The sequence below is a fragment of the Cydia splendana genome, chromosome 5 (assembly GCF_910591565.1).
Source record: "Cydia splendana chromosome 5, ilCydSple1.2, whole genome shotgun sequence".
NCBI classification, from domain to species: Eukaryota; Metazoa; Arthropoda; class Insecta; order Lepidoptera; family Tortricidae; genus Cydia; species Cydia splendana.
The window spans coordinates 9,332,306-9,353,632 of NC_085964.1; the positions used below are offsets into that span (position 1 = coordinate 9,332,306).

A 21,327-nucleotide genomic window follows, 5' to 3' on the forward strand; every position below is an offset into this window, starting at 1 on the left:
GGCATTCTATATTTGAATTTTCTATTTTCTTGTACTATCAGCATACAACCACTACAAATGCAATTCCATCTTCTCGATAATTCAACTATACAGTAAGTAGGTACCTATATTATACTATAGGTACAGAATAACATTGGCTAATTATAAAAAACACGTGCTCTTAAAAAATCGCAAAATATTCCGTCTTCCTACTCGATTAATATCTATTAACGTGTCTGGAATTTAATTTAGATTGTTGGATTCGATAAGTAGTGATCGGAAGGGAGGCGTTTGTTTGTTTGTTTGTTACTTCTGCGGTAGGGTATCTACATGAAACATAGACCTCAAAATGCCAGTCGGTGGAAAGTGAAACTTTTGCTTTTAAAGAAGTGTTTTATTGTAATAATGGCATGGCGGGTAGAGCTTATCAGGCTGTAGGTATAAGCGGATTGAGGTCGGCGCCGCCGCCGCGTGCCTGTCGCGAGGACGAGGGCGCGCCGCTTACAATATCCGGCTCTGATCCGCAATATAGCCCTCTATGGATTTAGGACATAAAATCCAATGATAATAACATAACACAAAAACTTTAACAACGTCTCCTCCTTTTGTGTAAACATGGTAAAGGTTCTATCTGGCCGCGTAGCCAAGATGTCAATCGCTTACGCTCCGTAGCGATCGAAACGCAACTGTCACTGTCGCGCTAATATGGAAGAGTGATAGAGAGACATAATGCTTTTCGTTGTCGAAGCGATAGCGATTGTAACCTTGGCTAGGCCGGCAGGTTTGTCTCGCATCTACCTATCTAAGCGCAGGGTAATATAGAAACCAGTCAATGGGACAGGTGCTCGAGGCTCTAAAATTTCGATATGGATTCAAGAAAACGTTATCATTCTGGATATATTGTTTATATAGTACAAATACGCATTTAACAATTAGCAAGTATTGTTAGAAATATACCTTACCTATATTTTAGATACGTTGTTACTAGCTGTTACATTTGTTGAAGTGAATTCATTTCACGGTTGTAGGCAAGTTGTAGGCACCTTTAAGGCTACATTTTTCACATCACGAGTTTCTGGAAGGAAAATCTTAGCTTTATACATGTAGGTATACAATTATACATATATGTTAATGTATACGTACTGTCGCTTTCGGTATGCCGCCGATATTGCTTCCGTAAGCTTTAATGGAATACGCTTACGTTTTCCCGGAGCGAAAACCTCAATGTTGAAAAAATAAAACATCATGTAATGTTACTACCAAAATAAAATAAATTATCGGATAAGTAAATAACAAGAAGCTCTTTCATTTAATTATTACTTGTTACACAACACCAAACTTACAATAAAAAATAACCTAAAATTAAAACTACCTGCAAAACTAAAACTAAACCTAAAAAAGAAAAAAGAAAACAACCTAAAAATCTATATCTACAGAGGGCCCCTGGGGCATAGTGCCAAGGATGCTGGCAGCATTTTCTCGCTGAATCGCAACGCTTATTCGTTTAGCGAGGAAGCTGCCAGCTCTTTTGTCCCAAATAACAAGAATAGTATAAAGTCTCTACATAATATAGTGTAGTAGTAGTAGGTAAATTAGGTACCTATTAGAATTATAATTTATTTACCGCCGAGGCGTCCGACATGTCATTATCTATGACGGCTGATCGGTGATCACGTGGTGCTTTCCATAGAAAACGAAGCGCCGGAAGCTCCGGCCCGGCCCCGACCCGGTCTAGCGTGAGTCATTCTTAAAGTGTTATTCACCTCTTAATTATTTACTTGATGCTGAAACTATGTAGGTAGGTCCTTATTTTAATATCTTATTATTGATTTTACTTCTTCCTATTGTGGTGTCTTGTAAAATTCTAGGAACCGTCAACTAACTCTGTTTTATTAACCTAATCATATTTTGAAATCTTATCCGTAGTAAATTGAATAACATGCATAATAAGTGGTACAAGGGAAATATTGTGCGTTGCATGATTTTCAAGAATGAGAAGCTAAGAAACTTTTCTAAGTTTAGTAATGAGCAACACAAAAAAAACATATCAGTGGTTTAACGAGCATGTTTACCAGCTGACATGAAAAAACAACTGAAAGCTGGCACTGTATTAGGTTGGTACAGTCAAACAATTTCATTTCTAGGTCACTATAGACCTATAGAGATAGAGCCATGTCATAACGAATCAATTTGTTTAAAATCTTCTACGATATCTGACAGTTCTCCATTGTACCTAATAGTTAAAGCGACAAGGTTCTATAGTGGCCTAGGATTCATATTGGTTGACTGTACATACTTTGTACTCGGGTAATTACTTTGTATATCTAATTTCTTACACAACAAATAATTGAGAAAGCGAGTTAGAAAATGTGATGCGAGACACGCTGCGACTCTTGGTGATTAGTTGGCAACAGCGCGAAACTTGCAAAGTTCGTTCCCAGAGACCTTTCCGCCCCAGTCAGTTCAACTTCCAAGGAGACACCTACCTCACCTCCCGGCCCATTATCACACTTTATAAGAATTTAATATAATCCAATGTCAGTATATTTCTTGCTGCCTAATTTACAAAACATTTTTGTCTTGGCACGTCTCGCATAATTTGACCCCAAGCGTCGTAAGAACCACGCTAGATTGGGGTTCACATTTTTATTATGAACACAAACTCGTCATGATATTGATGTAACTAAATTAGAGATTATTACGTTATTTTTGTTGCCAAGCATTACCAACACATACTGTATAAATAGAATAATTTTATACCGTCAAATGGAATTTCCGAGGAAAGCAATACTAAATAAACGCCAAGCGTTACTGTATTGAGAAATATATTAACTCGGCTTTATGTTGTTTCAGGTAATCATGAGAATCAAACAGATTACCGATAATGGTAATCTGGCCGCAGAGAACGGGCGTCAGATACTGTCACACGTAAACTCTGACAACAGGAGCTGGCTACCTAATCACACCAGCTCGGAATATTTTTATAATAATATTAACAGGACGGAACATTTCCAATTTAATTCTAATTACAATAATTCGAGTATTACTACTGGTTTGATCAGAAATAATAGTGTGCAAAATAAGAATGCTACAAACGAAACCTCCAACTTGACTGCTGAACCAGTGTGCAATACCCTGTATAGGCTGAACAATCAAAATAACCCAGTATTCTTGAATTTGAATAACACAGAAGCTAGCAATCTGGAGGGCGCCACGGAAAACTTCCTCGCTCCCCGTGAAAGCTTTCTAGGTACGTATTAAAAGAAAACTTAATTGGCAGGCCTTGATTTAATCTTTCTCCAAGATACGCCATCACGCATGTTGCTTTTGTTTTTACAAAGCTACTTTAGTTAGGTACAATGTTACCGAAACATTTACTGTGCAAGTAAATTGGTAAACATATAGGTAAAGCCGTGGTAATCAGCTTTTAATAAAGTACTTACACGAATACTACCTAAGCGACTCATAACCTATATAAACTACGTTCAAAGCGCCTGATAATTTTGTTGCCTGTTATTTCTTTCAAGCGGTTTATAATTCAAGAGTCTTATAAAAGCTTATTTCAATTACAAATCATCTGAATGAAATGGTAAGTGTATTTGGATGAAAATTTAAGTGAACAAGCGTAATCTAATATCCACGTTACGCGTAAAGGTAACGCTGCCCGTATTTATTTGGACGAGGGAGCTATATTTTCTTTAGGCGTTTAATTATTTAGACTGTTAAATGCGTGGGTGCGTGGGTGAATGAACGTTTAGAAGCAGTGTCTAATACTTTGGACGTGTGTGCGTAACGTCTGAAAATCGATATTTCAGGTAGTAATGTGTCTTCGAATACAACCCCAATTGATGACGAGCGGCCATTCGATCATTCAGACACGGATGAGATGTCTGAGAATGGCAGTCGCCCTGTGCCTAGAGGAATCGTGAATCCAAATTATCCAGGTTTTCAACACTTGGCGCATACGTTACAGGTGGGTCAAGTTTCGCTGACAGATGCCCTTGTAGTGCGGGCACTGACCCAGATCTGGGGCTGACAGGAAGCCTCATTAGTACGTACTTACTATTTGTTAAAAGTTATACATATGAAATGTTTATCATAAGCATGGTTTTAATAGATGTCGCAGATATGAATGTATATTTGTAAACAATTGAAGTATGTAATACTTTTATTTCATTAGGGAACTCTATATCTTTTAATCAGGTTGTCTGGAAGAGATCGCTTTTTAGCGATAAGACCGCCTTGTTTAACCTCTACTTTCGTATTATTTGTATTGTTTTTTGTAATGAGGTGTGCAATAAAGAGTATTTGTATTGTATTGTAAAGAAGGTAGAATAGGGTAGGTACCTATAATATATTATACATAATTGTAAATATTAAAAAAGGATATTTTTCTTTTCCAGGATTATTCTTCAAACATTGAAAATTTTTATCACTCTGAAAATGATATGACGGATGACGATATAGATTTAGAGATAACTGAATCAACATACGAACCAGAGCTTAACTTAAATGAAACCACCATTGTATGTAAAAATATCAATAATAATAACCAGGAAGACTTAAACAATTCTAAAATACTAAGTTCACCTATTGAAAGTAAAATAACAGCAACGTCAGATAGTCTTTCACAAACGGAAATTCCTGATTTATTAAAAACAATATCGGAAAATAATAACAACATTAACCGTAGTGAATTTGAAATAGCTTGCACGGATACAGATATAGAAAATAACTTTCACACTAAAGACATAATAGGGGATTTTAATAAAGAAATTGAGGACGAAATAAAACAATTATTAAATTATAACATTAATATTCAAGATGATTTAGAAGAATTAAGAAAAGATATCAAAGATACATTTGCGAAGCCAATCGAGAATACCATAAATAACATAAGTGAAGTCGTAAATCATGTTATAAAGAAACTCGTTGAAACTCATGCTGATGAAATCGAGATCAGTCCGGATAAGTCAGCAAATGGAACAAGTAGTAGAGAAGTGTTAAACAATGATATTAGCGACATTAAACAAAATGAAACAAATGCAATAAAAGAGATGAATCTCAGTAGGCCTACATTTTTATTGATAGAAAATAACACGAATAAGATAACCGATGCATTCTTATCAGACGGAAAAGATGAAATTACCCTTTATGATAACGAATACGACGCAAAAAATATGAGCAACAACGTCGAAAATACAATAAAACAACTTAGCACTGAGTTAAGAAAAATAATTCCGAAGTTAGATGAAATGCGAGAACGTGATAGATTATGGATAAGGAATAAAAAAGAACCGTCTGTGATCCTTACAGATGGTAATTTCAATGAAGTTGCAAATTCATCTCGATATACCGGAGACGTAAGTGGAAGCAATCCTGATGTACTTGCAAGAAAACCGGTCAAGGTATTAAGGTAAGTTGTAATTCTTGCGATTTGCTATTGTTTAACTTATAACTAGACTGGTTTTATTTTTCATAAAATCGATTTCGACTGGCAAATCATATTACTTTTTGGCAACCGGGTTTATTAACCTAATTAGATCCCGCTGAATCCGAATTTGCCGGTTGCTTGATCGAATTCGTGACTGGAAGTGAGATATTTGATATTAAAGGTCCCTTTTTTTAGTTTTTCGTAACAAACTCTTAAACGGTGGCGCATAGTAAAAAATGTTCTATCACATAAGTAATCTGCATAAAATTGCCTACAAGAAAGATTCAGTACAATTTTTCGCTAGGATCAATATTCAAAGAGGTATTAACGCGGGAAATTTAATTATAATTACTTCCAAGGTCCCTTTTTTTAGGTTTTCGTGGGTAACTCGTAAACGGTGGCCAATGTCAAAAAATGTTCTTAAACGTTAATAATCTACACAAAATTTTGTACATAAATAATCCAGTTCACTTTTTGCAGGGTTCAATATTTAAAAAGATAATAAAGAGGGAAAGTAAATTATAATAAATTCTAAGGTTCCTTATTTTTATTTTTACGTTAATAATTTGAAAAGTATGACTCATAGCAAAATAAATCTTATACATATTTATTATTTAATAAACACAAAATTTCGTACAAGAAACATGTAGAACACTTTTCGCTAGGATCAATATTTAAAAAGACAAAGCAGCGAGTATGTTAATTATAATCAATTTTAAAGTCCCTTTTTAGTTTTTTGTAAATAACTCGTAAACGGTGTCCCATGGCAAAATAGGTTTTAATGAATAAATAATCTACATAAAATTTTCTCCAATAATATTTTGAACCTTTTTTCTCTAGGATCAATATTTAAAACGATATTAAAGGAAGAAAGTTACTTACAATCAGTTCACATTCACTTTTTTAAGTTTTTCGTAAATAACTCGTAAACGGTGACCCGTTGCAAAAAAATATTAACCATAAATATTGAATATAAAATTGTCCACAAAAAAGGTTTTGTACACATTTTCGCTACGATCAATAATCAAAGAGGTATTAAAGGGGATAAGTTAATTATAATCAATTTCCAGGTCCCTATTTTTAGGTTTTCGTAAAATAAGGCTCATAGCAAAATAGGTTCCTTCTTAAAGTTCTTGTAAATAAATAATTGGCATAAAATTTTCTACGAAAAACATATTGAACACTTTTCTCTAGGATCAATATTTGAAACGATATTAAAGGAAGAAAGTTCATTACAATCAATTCACATGACACTTTTTTTTAGTTTTTCGTAAATAATTTGTAAAGTATGACCCGTAGCAAAAAAAATCTGATACATAAATAATTTAGGTACATTTAATTTCCTATAAGACACATGTGGAAAGGATCAATATTTATAAAGCTATTAAAGCGGGAAAGTTAAATAATGTGTGGAATTGATTATAATTAACTTTCCCCCTTTAAAACCTCATTAAATATTGATCGTAGCGAAAAAGTGTACAGAACCTTTTTTGTGAACAATTTTATGTTCAATAATTATGTTTAATATTTTTTTTGCAACGGGTCACCGTTTACGAGTTATTTACGAAAAATTAAAAAAAAGTGACATGTGAACTGATTGTAATTAACTTTCTTCCTTTAATATCGTTTTAAATATTGATCCTACAGAAAAAAAGGATCAAAATGTTGTCGGAGAAAATTTTATATAGATTATTTATTCATTAAAACCTATTTTGCTATGAGACACCGTTTACGAGTTATTTACAAATTTATAAAAGCTTGTTAAAAAACTAAAAAGGGACTTTAAAATTGATTATAATTAACTTACCCGCTGCTTTATCTTTTTAAATATTGATCCTAGCGAAAAGTGTTCTACATGTTTCTTGTAGGAAATTTTATGTTTATTATTTATGTATAAGATTTATTTTGCTATGAGTCAAACTTTTCAAATTATTAACGTAAAAATAAAAACAAGGAACCTTAGAATTTATTATAATTAACTTTCCCTCTTTATTATCTTTTTAAATATTGATACCTGCAAAAAGTGTACTGTATCTTTTTGGTACAAAATTTTGTGTAGATTATTAACGTTAAACAATATTTTTTGATATAGGCCACCGTTTACGAGTTATTTACGAAAAACTAAAAAAAGGGACCTTAGAAGTGAATATAATTAAATTTCCCGCGTTAATATCTCTTTGAATATTGATCCTAGCGAAAAATGGTACTTAATCTTTCTTGTAGGCAATTTTATGTAGATTACTTATGTAATAGAACATTTTTTGCTATTCGCCACCGTTTAAGAGTTATTTACGAAAAACTAAAAAAGGGACCTTTAATATTAAATATCTGACTTCCGGTGAAGATTTCGATCGAGCAACCGGAAAATTCGGATTCAGCGGGGTTTAATTAGGTTAAAAAACCCGGTTGCCAAAAAGTAATATGATTTGCCAGTCGCATCAAGAAGGAGAGCGATTATGAATTTATTTGTCTAGTCTATTGGAGGAAGGTACTTAAAAAGCAATAAAAACGAAACTCTGTGTGGACATTCTTTGTATGGAGTCATATACTTATTATTTAAATTAAGAGGGATTTTAAAAATAGTAGACCGATTTGAATTTAGTCTTATTTGTCCCAGATTCGGAATACAATTGCACAACCTCTAACCTTCCACAGTTTTCTCAATCAATCGGTACCTACCCAAAATTGTTTTTTTCAATAAATAAATGTTAGTACAGGATAACACCCACAAACACCGAAGACTTGCACTGAAGGGTGCTGACGGTGCAAGCGTAGGCTAAGTTAACCGCTCTACAGATGGCGGGATACCTATACGTTTGTTTACCGTTGAGGTTTTGGTTAAAAAAATCTGCTCACACCAATTATGTTTATTTATTAATGAGAACGGGACGCACTGAGAACTTAGGTACTGAAATTTTATATTCAGAAATAATATTGAGTAAGTAGGCATGGAAATTCACCATTGAACATAGAAGCACCAATATGTAGGTATGTTGCGATCGATGCACAGCGGTCAGTAGTTTAATAGAATCAACATAAATTTACCGCCATGCAATAACAGGCGTTGAAGCTTAAAATAGATTCGACAGAGCAGTTACTCTCTTAAATTCGAGAGAAAAGTATGACTCGGTGCACTGACGCGCGGTTAATCAACTCAAATTGAGCGGGAACATCATTTGTGGCGCTTTACCTCATCATAATTCACTCATACTTGGGTGTGGTACTTACTTGATCATTGACAAATATAAATACTGAGTGTTTTGTACTGAAGTGTTAATCATGTTCCAATCCAGTGAACCATCGGCGCCAAAGGAACAGCCAAAGCAATTGGCACCTGCTAAGAAGTATACCAGATCAGCTCAAAGCAACTCATCCGTCCGAATAGGTGAAAATGTAGACAAATGTGATTTAGGTAAGTTTAATTAATGTTTAAGTGTTTTCAATAGATAAACTAGTTACTCCTACTACGGAAAAGAATGGTTTATACTACGATACAAGCTATACTTACCAATTACCTCATTACGCATGCAATCGTCGTAACATACAAAATTCAACCGTTCCCGTCTTCAACTACTTATATGTAGGGTTAATGATTTGTAGAGCGTGTAATTCTCCATTAATGTAGGTTGTTGAAACCATATTTGGTATTGGTTCAGTAATCGTGTTAGGTATAAAGGGTGGAATTCTATTTTGAAGAGGTAAGCAAATTACAGAGTCTATATCACTCATCACTCTTTATAATTTTGTAAATACCTACTTATTATGATAAAAACCGGGCAAGTGCGAGTCGGACTCGCGCACGAAGGGTTCCGTACCATAATGAAAAAAAAAACGGAAAAAAAATGCAAAAAAAAAACGGTCACCCATCCAAGTACTGTCCACGCCCGACGTTGCTTAACTTTGGTCAAAAATCACGTTTGTTGTATGGGAGCCCCATTTACATAAATCTTTATTTTATTCTGTTTTTAGTATTTGTTGTTATAGCGGCAACAGAAATACATCATCTGTGAAAATTTCAACTGTCTAGCTATCACGGTTCGTGAGATACAGCCTGGTGACAGACAGACGGACGGACGGACGGACAGCGAAGTCTTAGTAATAGGGTCCCGTTTTACCTTTTGGGTACGGAACCCTAAAAAGTACTAAGTACCTACTATTTAATTTGTATGTAATTATTTAGAACTTAGAACATTTAACGGAGATGCTCTTGCTCAGCTGCATTTACATAAACACGGAGGAAGGAGGTTAACCTCAACCATATAACTATTTAGGTAGGTACTTACTTATTACTCTTTGATCATAACAATCAGTTTAAAACAACATATAAAGTATAAAAACTATAAAATATATTATAATATTACAGCTCTAGGAATTCATAAGTCACACAAAAAATTAAAATTAAGTAAGTGCTCCTAACACTTGATCTTGATTCCAAGTTTATTATAGATGTAAGCTTTAGGTAGGTGGGTATGCACTTCTGCAGCTTAAAGAAGTAGACTTACCCTGTTCTATTAACTAAAACCAAGTCTGAAAATTGTTATTTTATTTTTCAGGAAGTTTCGACGTCTACAACATCGAAACTGCTCTGCCTAAGTTAGATTTCGATGCGATTGAAAATCATTTGAAGGCAGCTAAAGAAGCAGAGAGACGGGTACGAGTTTTTTATGATGTACAATCCTATTATAAGTACCTACCTATAAAAAATATTGTCAGTCTTTGTATAGCCATTGGTATATTTAAATTAGCCGCGCCGCGTACTAAGGTAACGGTAAAAAGTATACGTCTGAACCACGTCTGCCGCAACCATGTGTAACAATTTAATAATTATCAATAAGTAGTAAGTTCAACTTTCTACCGGTGATTCAACTACGCGGGCATATAGGCGGCCAGTCTCTACCAAGCCACCAACACAAATCAAGGTGTGCGGGCAGTGTTTGAGTTAACTACGGCTAATTTTACTGTGCAAATAGCTCCAGCATAAATTTGAGTGATGGCATCGATGCCATATTTTAATTCCGAACAAAGACATTATAAAAAAGATACAAGGTTTCTTTTAGATTTATACACAATTACATATGATAACCATGAATCAGTGGATAATGTTTGTTGCCTTGTAAGTCATTTTTTTTTATCGATATTAAGGATAAAGGATACTGGGAATCGATTAAAAATGGAACGTCTCTTGTCCTTGCCCTATATCACAGCCCTAAATGTCAAACAACAAACGAAACGACAACGAAGTGACAGCTATGAGGATAATGTTATTTTTTGCTATTTTATTTAAGTCTAATAACTTACCGTAGTTTGTTTCTACTAATAGGCTGTGCCATATTTTTGCCAAAAAAACAGAAGACTGTTCTTTAATATAAGATGTTTGAGGGTCTATTTACTAACATTAAAAGAAGGTTTAGCAAAACGTCATTGGAAACACCTGACAATGGAGATCATTTAGAAATATCAGGATTGAAGCGAAGCCTGCATTTGCTCAAGACGAAATTCGTCAAAAAAAATGTTCAACCCACCAATGAATATAATTGTGATAATACAGCTTTAAGTCCAAGAGCCATTGGTACCATCGGTACTGCTGAATGTGCTGAAACAGAGTTCGAGTGGCCGATTCTCACGGACAATGATATTTTAGACAAATTTACAAGAATAGTTACCATATCAGAAGAACCTTCAAGCAATTTAAATGTAGTATTTTTATGAATTTTGTTTTTGTGACATTCTGGTTTGCTCATGGCCTTCTGATGTAATTTTTTCTAATTTAATTTTCAGAAACGCAATGATAGGGAAGAGATCAGAAAACGTTTGGCCATGGGGGCTGACAGTGAGGAATATTATAGTATGGGACACACTGATAGGCCAGGAAAGAAACCCAGCCTACACTCAAGACTGCAGAATGGTGAGTTTGTACACATAAATTGTATTATTATTTGGTTAGTCAAATAATTTTGGTCGTGCTTTGGGAGAGGGTTATGAGTGCGTTATCAAATGTAGATTATGAAACATCTCATCTAGGGTAATTGTTTGTGTTGTCTAGAAAAAAAATCTAATTGATGTTTTATCTTTCTGCTGCATCAAAATATAAGAGCAAATGTGTTTTCATATTACATTGCTAATTTGCATTAATTTTATTTAAATTACAATAGTATTATGAACGTCTCTAGAATGTCTTGGATGCTGCTTGTAATGGTAGCATATTATGTTATGTATAACACAATTTGAAAGAAGCCGCAGATAAAATACCAAGAGATTATTAAAGAAATATATTTCAATTATAGACCACATAATAATTTAGTAAGAATTAAACAAGAATGTGAGTTCATAGCAAATAAAAAAATAAAGGGTGTTTTTAAACATTTTACAAAATATGTATAATGTAATCAACACCAAGTTTATAGCCATACTAAAAAGACTAGATATTGAAACTGCAATTGACGGAATGCTTTATTCCAATATAGTTTCTTCAGTTTTTATGGTTTGTGTTATGATGGTATTTTTATTTTCACTAAATGTGGGATAAAAAAAATGGTAGCAGTATGCAGTCTCTTGCACCTTTATGCCTGACCTACATCCTTTTTTGGTGGCACCTAAAAAGCTCAACAGTTCATTTTCTCTTTCCACATTATATTACTCTACCAGAAGTGTAAGAGAAATACTACAAATTTTTGGTTAACACATTCACCCGCTCAGTGCGTTCATTTTGTATTGGTAAATGCAGTACTTGCAAAGTGATAATCTTATCATTTTGGCTCTTGATGCTAAACTAAAACACACAGAGTGGTAGACCATTATACCCTCTAGCCGCTCACAAGGTAAAACCTATCAACGAATGCAATAATAGATTTGCCTAAGAAAAAAAAAACAGGTATCTGGGCGGCTATCGGTTGTATCATTTTGAGCCACAATGTTACTAGTCATTTAGTTCATTCCTATCATGGGTTTAACATATCTCATAATTACTGTTCCCTAACCATCTAAATTATGGGCTATTTTGTGTTGTGTCATTAAAATGTGTTATGTTGTGGTGTGGCTATGCAGGGAAGAATCTCCAAATATGTTTCATGAATGAAACTGCATCTGACAATGAATCATCGTCAGAGGTGGACAGGAATATCAACTATAGCTCCAAAAGCCTGTCCCGGTCAAGCATTTTCAGCAAGTCCAATTACAGCCTCAATAACCATCCATACCAGACAAGGCCACTGTCTGTCAGCATTACAAAACATGACAAAATTGGCATTGTTCCATCTGGTAAGTATATGATGTATTGTTTTAGCTAATTGGTAAATTGATTTTGTTTGTTACAATGGGCAGAACTAACATTGTTGTTTGTCTGTGACCGTTTCTTTCTATGTTTCATGGTTTCAATGTTGGTAATCTGTACTTTTCTGTATTGACTTGTTTGTGGCTACTGACTTTAGCATTGCACCTAAGCAGACATCAGGGAGAATGTCTTGCAAAGTCCAGGTTACAATGGAGTTGCATGTCGAACGGTAGAGTTGACAGTTGACCAAAACTTTGTTGACTTATCATAATGCATGCAGAAGCTGTTTTTTTTTTAATACTTGTTTTTTTTTAATAATGTATTATTCTTTCCTTTCAGTTGCTAAGTTGCGTCCCACATCCCTTTCACTGAAGACATCCAAGTCTCGATCTTCACAGTCCCTGGGACACATTGAGCTAAAGGAGTCAGATTTCTACGCACTTCAGGCGACGCTTCAAACCGAGGCAAGGATTGCGCTCGCCCAGGCTAAAGAGTTAGCCCGAATTCAGATGGAGGTAGGTGTATGACACCACATAGTGTGATAACATAATTAGATAACATACTGCAAACTAAATTACTGAGTAATAACTACATAATTGGTGCATTAAAACACTTAAATGTGAAACAACTTCAGTAAGTATCGGATCAATATCAATGTGATCAAGGTGTTCACAAATATTTGGAAAAACAATATTGAGAGTTGAGACATCATTTCATCACCTTAGCTGCTCTGATATATCTGATAGCGACTGTATGTAATAATTGTTAAATCTTTAATCTGCTGCTAAATTTCTGGTCCCTAATGATAAAGTTTAATTCCGTCTTGTCCGAGGGCATAACGCCTGAAACATGGAATAGAGGCGAGGTGGTGCTGTTCTTCAAAAAAGGTGATAACAACCTATTGAAGAACTACAGACCCATCACGCTTCTGAGCCATATCTATAAGCTGTTTTCAAGGGTCATCACGAACCGTCTCGAACACAGACTTGATGACTTCCAGCCTCCCGAACAAGCCGGTTTCCGAAAAGGCTATAGTACCATAGACCACATCCATACGCTGCGGCAAGTTATACAGAAGACCGAAGAGTATAACTTGCCATTATGCTTAGCGTTTGTGGACTATGAGAAAGCCTTCGATTCGGTGGAAACATGGGCGGTGCTTGAGTCTCTTCAGCGATGCCATATTGATTATCGGTACATCGAAGTGTTGAAGTGTTTGTATAGTAACGCCACCATGTCGGTCCGAGTACAGGAGCAGAGCACGAGGGCGATTCCATTGCGAAGAGGCGTAAGGCAGGGAGACGTTATCTCTCCGAAACTGTTTACTGCCGTAATGGAAGACGCCTTCAAGCTCCTGGAATGGGAAGGACTTGGCATCAACATCAACGGCGAATACATCACTCACCTTCGGTTTGCCGACGATATCGTAGTCATGGCAAAGTCGATGGAGGAACTCAGCATGATGCTCGATGACCTCAACCGAGTTTCACAACGGGTGGGCTTGAAAATGAACATGGACAAGACGAAACTTATGTCAAATGCCAATGTTGTGCCCATCCCAGTCTCTGTTGGGAACTCGGTACTCGAAGTTGTTGACTCGTACATCTACCTAGGACAAGTAGTCCAATTAGGTAGGTCCAACTTCGAGAAAGAGGTCAACCGCCGAATCCAACTCGGTTGGGCAGCGTTCGGGAAACTACGTAATGTCTTTTCGTCCGACATACCTCAGTGCCTCAAGACGAAAGTCTTTAATCAATGTGTGTTACCAGTGATGACTTACGGCTCCGAAACGTGGTCTTTCACTATCGGCCTCATCTCAAAACTCAAAGTCGCTCAACGAGCTATGGAGAGGGCTATGCTCGGAGTTTCTCTACGAGATCCGTAGACGAACTAAAGTCACCGACATAGCCCACCGGATTAGCAAGCTGAAGTGGCAATGGGCAGGCCACATTGCACGCAGAGAAGATGGCCGATGGGGTCGAAAAGTGCTCGAGTGGAGACCACGGACTAGCAAGCGCAGCGTAGGACGTCCACCCACAAGATGGACAGACGATCTTGTTAAGGTCGCCGGAAGACGCTGGATGCGGGTCGCTTCCAACCGGCACGTATGGAGGTCCAAGGGGGAGGCCTATGTTCAGCAGTGGACGTCTTATGGCTGAGATGATGATGATGATGATGAATGATAAAGTTACATTAACATTGTATAAAATCGCATTCGCTTCAGTATTGTTATCTACGTCATGTCAACTAACATTTTTATCCTTACTAGTAAAAAAAAAACAAATTCATGAATCCGTAACCAAGTGAACTGTTATCGTTCATATGTTGTCACGAGCGTGTGTAATTTCAGCGCGAGCGTCGCAGCCGCGGCGCGTCGCCGGTGACGGAGATGCTGCGCAACTCCATGCGCAAGGCCAACGCGCCGCTCGCGCCCGACCGCCGCCGCGTGTCGCGCCAGCTGCTCACCGACATGAACGTCGCCCAGCTGCAGGTGCGTCCATCTACTATTTTACTTGTTATAGTGTCCCATCAGCCAGGGAACAAATTGTTTGAGGAACTGTTGTTGAACCATGTACTTCTAACATGTTCAATAGATGGCCCATTATGGAAAGCGCTTTTACTTATTAGAACATGCTTTTTTGGTTAAGTTAGATACCATAACACCAGGTTTGAGAGAACGTAATCGTGGCAACAATTGACAAGAAAAAGTGGATGCTTCGGGTTTTTTAACTGTGATCCCCCAGTCTCACGAGTGCTGGTGTCTATTTAACGCCGTGGCTGCTTGGCACAACGTTGGCGCAACGGCACCGTGACGACGGCAGTATGGCGCTGACTGGAAGGTTCCTAAGTTGTAATGCGATGTAGTCGTCTTAGGTCTTGTCTCTGGCTAAACGCTCCGGTCGACAACTAAACGCAAGTATAGGGTTTCTGGTTTCTCTACCTTTTTTATTTCTCGAGGCACGGGAATTCTCGACCAGGATTTCTCGAGTTTCTCGAGTATCTCGAGAAATTTAGAAAGTTTAAAACACGCAAGTACCACGCTGCCTCAGTTATCGCATGTCATTGATATTCTTTGACGTTCGAGTTGAGACACCACGTACGGCTTTCGTAGGCAGCATGCATCAAGTGCCAATACAAGCGTCAACCGGTGAGTCCCAGTACGATTTGATAGTAACTATCAAAGCATTCAGACGCCACGATTACCACTTATGGCGTGAACCGGCCAACAACGACTGTTGTTAGTGCGTATCAAAAACTCCTGTTTAGTGTGTAGGTACATTGCACATTTAGCGCGTGGCAAAAGTGGACCCAAGTTCTCGGTTCCAGTCCCTTGGCAACGAATTACCTCTATAAGTGGAATTTTGGGAACTCTATAAGCGAAATCCATTTTTTCGAAAATTTCTTATTTTTACCTCTGTAACTGGAAGCAGCCGTCTCCGAAACCTCTATGAGTGGAATAGCTCGGCGTTATAAAATTTGTATTTTTAATAAACCGTCACAAGGAGGGTAGTTTGTTTCGTTAACATTATGGTTCGTGTTTTAACTACGTATTTTGTATGAGATCACACATCGTTCAGTTTTTTTGCATTAAAGTACAATCGGTACATTGATTTATTTACCCATACTGGTTTCTCTTGCATAAATAAATATTTGTGATTTTGTTTTTGTAATTTTGAAAATTGTATACGAGTAGGTACTGTGGATTATTTACTGTATTGCTTTTTTTAAAGTCAGGATTACATACCTATTTTTGTTAATACATACATATTTAATAAAAGATGCTAATTTAAGTCTTGATCATACCATACGTGACCTCTATAAGCGACATTACTAGCATCCACAACCTCTGTTAGCGAGAGCCTCTCTAAGTGAGAAAACGTTTTATTTGAACCTGGTTAAGTGGAAAACTGGATAAATGGAAAACCTGGATAAGCGGAACTAAACAGCCGGTCCCTTGCGATTCCACTTATCCAGTTTCCACTGTATTTCTTCAAAATCATTAAAGCTGTTCGAAAACTGATTTAGACAACAGAATGTAGGTACCTCTATTTAGTTAGCGTAGAATAAAATTACTGGTTTTAACAGGAAATGTGTATAGGTAGGCATTTTTATATCTGTCTGTATCTAGATTTGCTCGTCTAGATGTACAGCGAGTTCTGCCAAGTGTGTAATGAGGTGCAGAAAGTGTGCAGGGTGTAGGCAGCGTCACGGTCGTAATTCCTTTATTATACGCTGACAATCTGATAGTATTTACACATTGACACATCCACAAAAAACGTAAATTATTAACTAACTGTACAGTTAGGAACCTTAATATATTGGCTTACGTTCTAAAATGCCGTAGACTACACGCACGCAAACTGGGTAAAATATAGCTAGTCGGTTTCTGAGTTTCTTTAGAACTTCCTTACCGGATTTTGCCACACTGAGTACTGGGTATTAGTGGACGTATGTAATATTATTATTCTTAGGAAAATAATAAAATCATTCGATTGTTTATGTTGGCTGTACTTTTCAGATTAGATGCTATTTCATTTGTCCGTAGGTATGTACCATTAGCCGCAAAAATGCATGGCGAGTTTATCAATGAATCCATTCATAATTTCTCCATGCAATTTCGCAGCTCACTGTACAAGGTACAAGCTTCCGTTATATCATTCCGTTAGTGATCATATTTAGAAGTTTTACATAGTAAAAAATATTCAAACAGGCACACACAAAAGTGAAGTAATGTACAGTTACATGTAAAAATATCGATACTCACCATCTTAATATAATTGGGCTATAAGTTCGTGTATACATATTTCTGGCACTTTGTCCGTATCATATTTTTAGATGTTACTGTAACCTAGACATTGACAAGGCAGCAACATGTACGACACACACCTAGCCTTTTATACAATATTCCCTCAAGCTAGATGCTTGATTACGACACGCGAGAAAGTCCGCTCATTTGTTTAAAGGCAGTGTTGAAAGAGGGATTCAATGACCATTAGGTACCGAATAATCCGGAAGTGGCTAGTTCACCCGCTTAGTTGAATAGTACTCGCGGCTACAGTTATGACTAGTCTTTTGTACGTTATTGACCTTGATTTTGTTCTTGGCGTGCGGCGGCTCGTAAAACAAAACAATAGGTGTTTTTGTTGCGTGTTTCCGAACTTTATAATGGTGTCACGTAGACTTCTGTTTTGTTAAGTAACTATTTATCAGCAGACGTTGTTTGTTGCCGAATATAATTTTATTTTTGTTAAAAATGAGTTATTTTAGTGATTAAGTTGGCTGATTAACGTAGTAGTTAGTACTTATATAAACTAAAACGAAGGTCATTGGAGATTAGGATTGTTTTTGTAATAAAAAAAAATGTAAAACAGATTAGGTCTACAACCTACATACTTAACTACCATATATTTTTAGAAGTTAAGATTAAGTACTAAAAGTTATATTTCTCCTGTGCCTACAGTCGATTCAAAATATAGTATAGTTCGAATACTGCAGTCACATTAGGATACTTTTGCAATACATACTTAATTTTACAGACAGTCAACTTTTCTCTGTTTCCCGTTGCTATCAGTCACTCGCCAAACTCGTCAAAGTATCATTTTATAGAATAAACACTCTAACTAAAGAAAATAACTAAAAGCACGCGAGTTAAACCGTACCACCACCACTTAATGGCGCAGCGACCCAAAATGAGTCTTGGCCTCCGACACGAGGACACGCCAGTTGTCTCGATCCTGTGCCATCTCCCGCCAGTTATCGGCATTGAGATCGCGCAAGTCCGCTTCAACCGCATCGCCCCAGCGATACCTGGGACGTCCGATCGGCCTCTCTACCGAGCGTCCCAGGTATACCCTTTTAGCGCCGCGATCCTCCTCCATTCACAAAACGTGGCCGAGCCAGCGGAGACGGTGAGCCTTTGTCTCGCCTATAATATTGGGTGCAGCCACAAGATCTTTGAAGATTGATTTCGACGTTTTACGTTTTCTACTTAAAACTTTTTCACTAACCACGCTCTGCTACCACAATCAAGAATCTTTTATGGCTAAAGCAGTTTTTTAAAGACACTTTGACATGAATTGTACAACTTTGTGTATCGACAATCAAAGTGCTATAAAGCTGATAAATAACCCAGTGTTTCATAAGAAAAGTAAGCACATAGATGTAAAATTTAATTTCATTCGTGAAAAGGTCTAACAAAAGTTGATTGATATTAAATATGTGCCTAGTTCAGAACAACTTGCAGACATTTTTACCAAGGCTTTACCGGCTGTTCAGTTTATGAACTATAATAGAAATCAGATACTTTCAGTATTGTAATTTTCTTTGTTTTACAGTCAAGAAGTTGTTCTGTTAAGGCGCTCTTATACTCGAGTTTTACGTTTTCAAGGGGGTGAAGCAGACACGTGGTAGAACGGGCAGGCGGGCGCCCCGCGCGGCGCACCGCACCATTCCCGCGCAGCACGTCTACGTCCTTATTCTGACGACATCGGTATTCTGAATTGTCAGTTCCGGGATTTTTTCCGGCAATTAATATTGAATAAGATTTATTAGCAAATTCGAATTTTGATGAGTACTTAATGAAATTAAAAATGGTAGGTAAGACGGTGAGTGTAAATAATTATTAATTATATATACAATACGAGTGTATACCGCGACAAACTGAGAATCTAATCAAATGATACCAAATTATTATGAGACAAATAATAGTTCTTACTAATAGACATTAAAAATGTAATAGAGCTAGACCAGAAAAGTCTGCAACGATTTTGATTGCACACGCAGTGCAAGTGTTATTTTAAACGTCAAACTTCTATGAAATTATGTATAATACTTGCACTGCCTATGCTATCAAAATCGTAGCAGACTTGGTCTAACTCTAGCAGTCAATTTCGGGCAAGTAGGTAGTGAAAATAAGGAAGAATACTAGCAAAGCTAAGATAATTTAGCTATCTTCACAAAAAGAATTATAACAATTTATAACTCTAACTGTAATTACTTACTATTTTTCTAATTTTGAATTGACGAGTAAAAGTCAAGCATTTAAAGATTGTAATGACAAAAAACACTTCTACTTCGACATTCGAGTTAGTTAATAGCTCAAGAAAATAAAAAAAATCTGCGGAAATAATTCGTATAATTTTGAAAATTGGCACAGTTATACCTTGTGGTGTCCAGCAGTAGCGGCGGCTTCATACAACCCGATTCCCACCGGCTTGCCTAAAATTTATTGCTACATATATATCCATAATGAAAACACTACGTATTACCTTGTAATCGATAACACGATTTACTAAAGCTTCACTATTGATTAAATTTCAACTAATCATAGCGGGCGCGCGGGCGACTAAGTTTAAGCTTGAGTATTCATTCATGAGCCACCACACACATACGAAAACTCACGCACACGCTCATAAAGTTCGCTAAAGAAAGTCCGCGTATTTACGCATCAAAATAACACGGTTTTGTATCGAGTTATTCATTTAAATAAAAACCTTAAACGTAACATGATAAGGTTTATATTGGAAAAATGCACGCACACAGTCAAAGTCCGCGAGTGGCGTGAGTGCTGTACACCATGCTTCATTTGAATTTAAACCTTAAATACAAATTGGTAAGATTTATATTGGAGTGTAATGTTTCACAATTTTGAATCGAGTCGCGTTTGCCGCTCGTGTGGTTAATGTTGCCGTACCAAAACATTGAATTGAATTAATGGGTAATTTTTTTTTGTATTTTGCTATCATTAATACCAAATTTTCAAAAAACCTTTAAAAAAAGAAATTTTATTACAAAATCTAAGAATATTATGGAGTCGCAAGTTTAGTTAAGGTAATTTGATAACGAGGGTTTCTTCGAAGAAAGTACTGTTTATAAATTTGTAGTAATAGGTTTTGGAAGTCCGTAGGTCGTGGGTGAAAATGGAATAATATTATGACAACACTTCCGTTCCGGTTATTGCCAAGATTTGTTGTTATTGTTGTTTTTATTAGAGTTTTATAGGTTTTAATGAGATTTTACTTAGTTGTGTGCATATATTTATATATAAAGACTAAAGCAGTGAATTTTTGAGTGTTATTAGTGTTGCGTATTGTTCGTGCAGGTGTTTCAAGGTCAGTCCTTGTTTTTAACAAGCTTTTATTAGGTCGATCTGTATGTAACTAATGTAATGGAATCTAAGGTAACTAATTTAAACATCTTCCAAGGATCGTAGCGTCATGAAAATTGACAGCTGTATGTAGTTCTGCTGACAATACAATAATATCATACTGTCGAACTGATCTGATGATGGAGACAGGAGGTCGCCATAAGAACTCTGTGATGAAACAACGCAACCTAATTGTGTTAGGGGTTTTTAGAATTGTCTCGATGAGTATTAGTTGTCTGTCGTAAGAAAAGTATAGTCAGCGATAAAAGCTTGTACCAAAAATGAAATTTTTGCAAAAAACTTATTAGTTAGGATTGTTAGGAATTTAGGAGTAGGAATCCGCTTTTGTCATACACGACATACACTGTTTATGTGACGTCAGTGATGACAAGTATGGCAAAGGTGGTTATACACTAACTGCAAAAGAACGAACTCAAGGACACACCTAGCGCTTTACTTTACCTTCGCTTATCATGAAAAAATAAGTACATAATGTAG

General features: G+C 36.4%; 1 protein-coding gene across 4 annotated transcripts in view; it reads left to right on the forward strand.

The window, feature by feature from the left end:
- LOC134790662 (putative uncharacterized protein DDB_G0282133) overlaps positions 1 to 21,327 on the forward strand; it is a 73,558-nt gene that overhangs the window by 48,594 nt on the left and 3,637 nt on the right. For 2 of the 4 annotated variants that reach the window (XM_063761541.1, XM_063761540.1), the window contains exons 2-10: positions 2,833 to 3,229; positions 3,795 to 3,952; positions 4,383 to 5,395; positions 8,707 to 8,825; positions 9,967 to 10,064; positions 11,192 to 11,318; positions 12,458 to 12,670; positions 13,023 to 13,198; positions 15,034 to 15,174. In XM_063761541.1, the coding sequence (XP_063617611.1) occupies positions 2,839 to 3,229; positions 3,795 to 3,952; positions 4,383 to 5,395; positions 8,707 to 8,825; positions 9,967 to 10,064; positions 11,192 to 11,318; positions 12,458 to 12,670; positions 13,023 to 13,198; positions 15,034 to 15,174 (2,436 nt within the window). In that variant the 5' untranslated portion in view covers positions 2,833 to 2,838. The remainder of the gene's footprint in view (positions 1 to 2,832; positions 3,230 to 3,794; positions 3,953 to 4,382; positions 5,396 to 8,706; positions 8,826 to 9,966; positions 10,065 to 11,191; positions 11,319 to 12,457; positions 12,671 to 13,022; positions 13,199 to 15,033; positions 15,175 to 21,327) is intronic. The other 2 variants (XM_063761542.1, XM_063761543.1) reach the window with 2 other exon arrangements.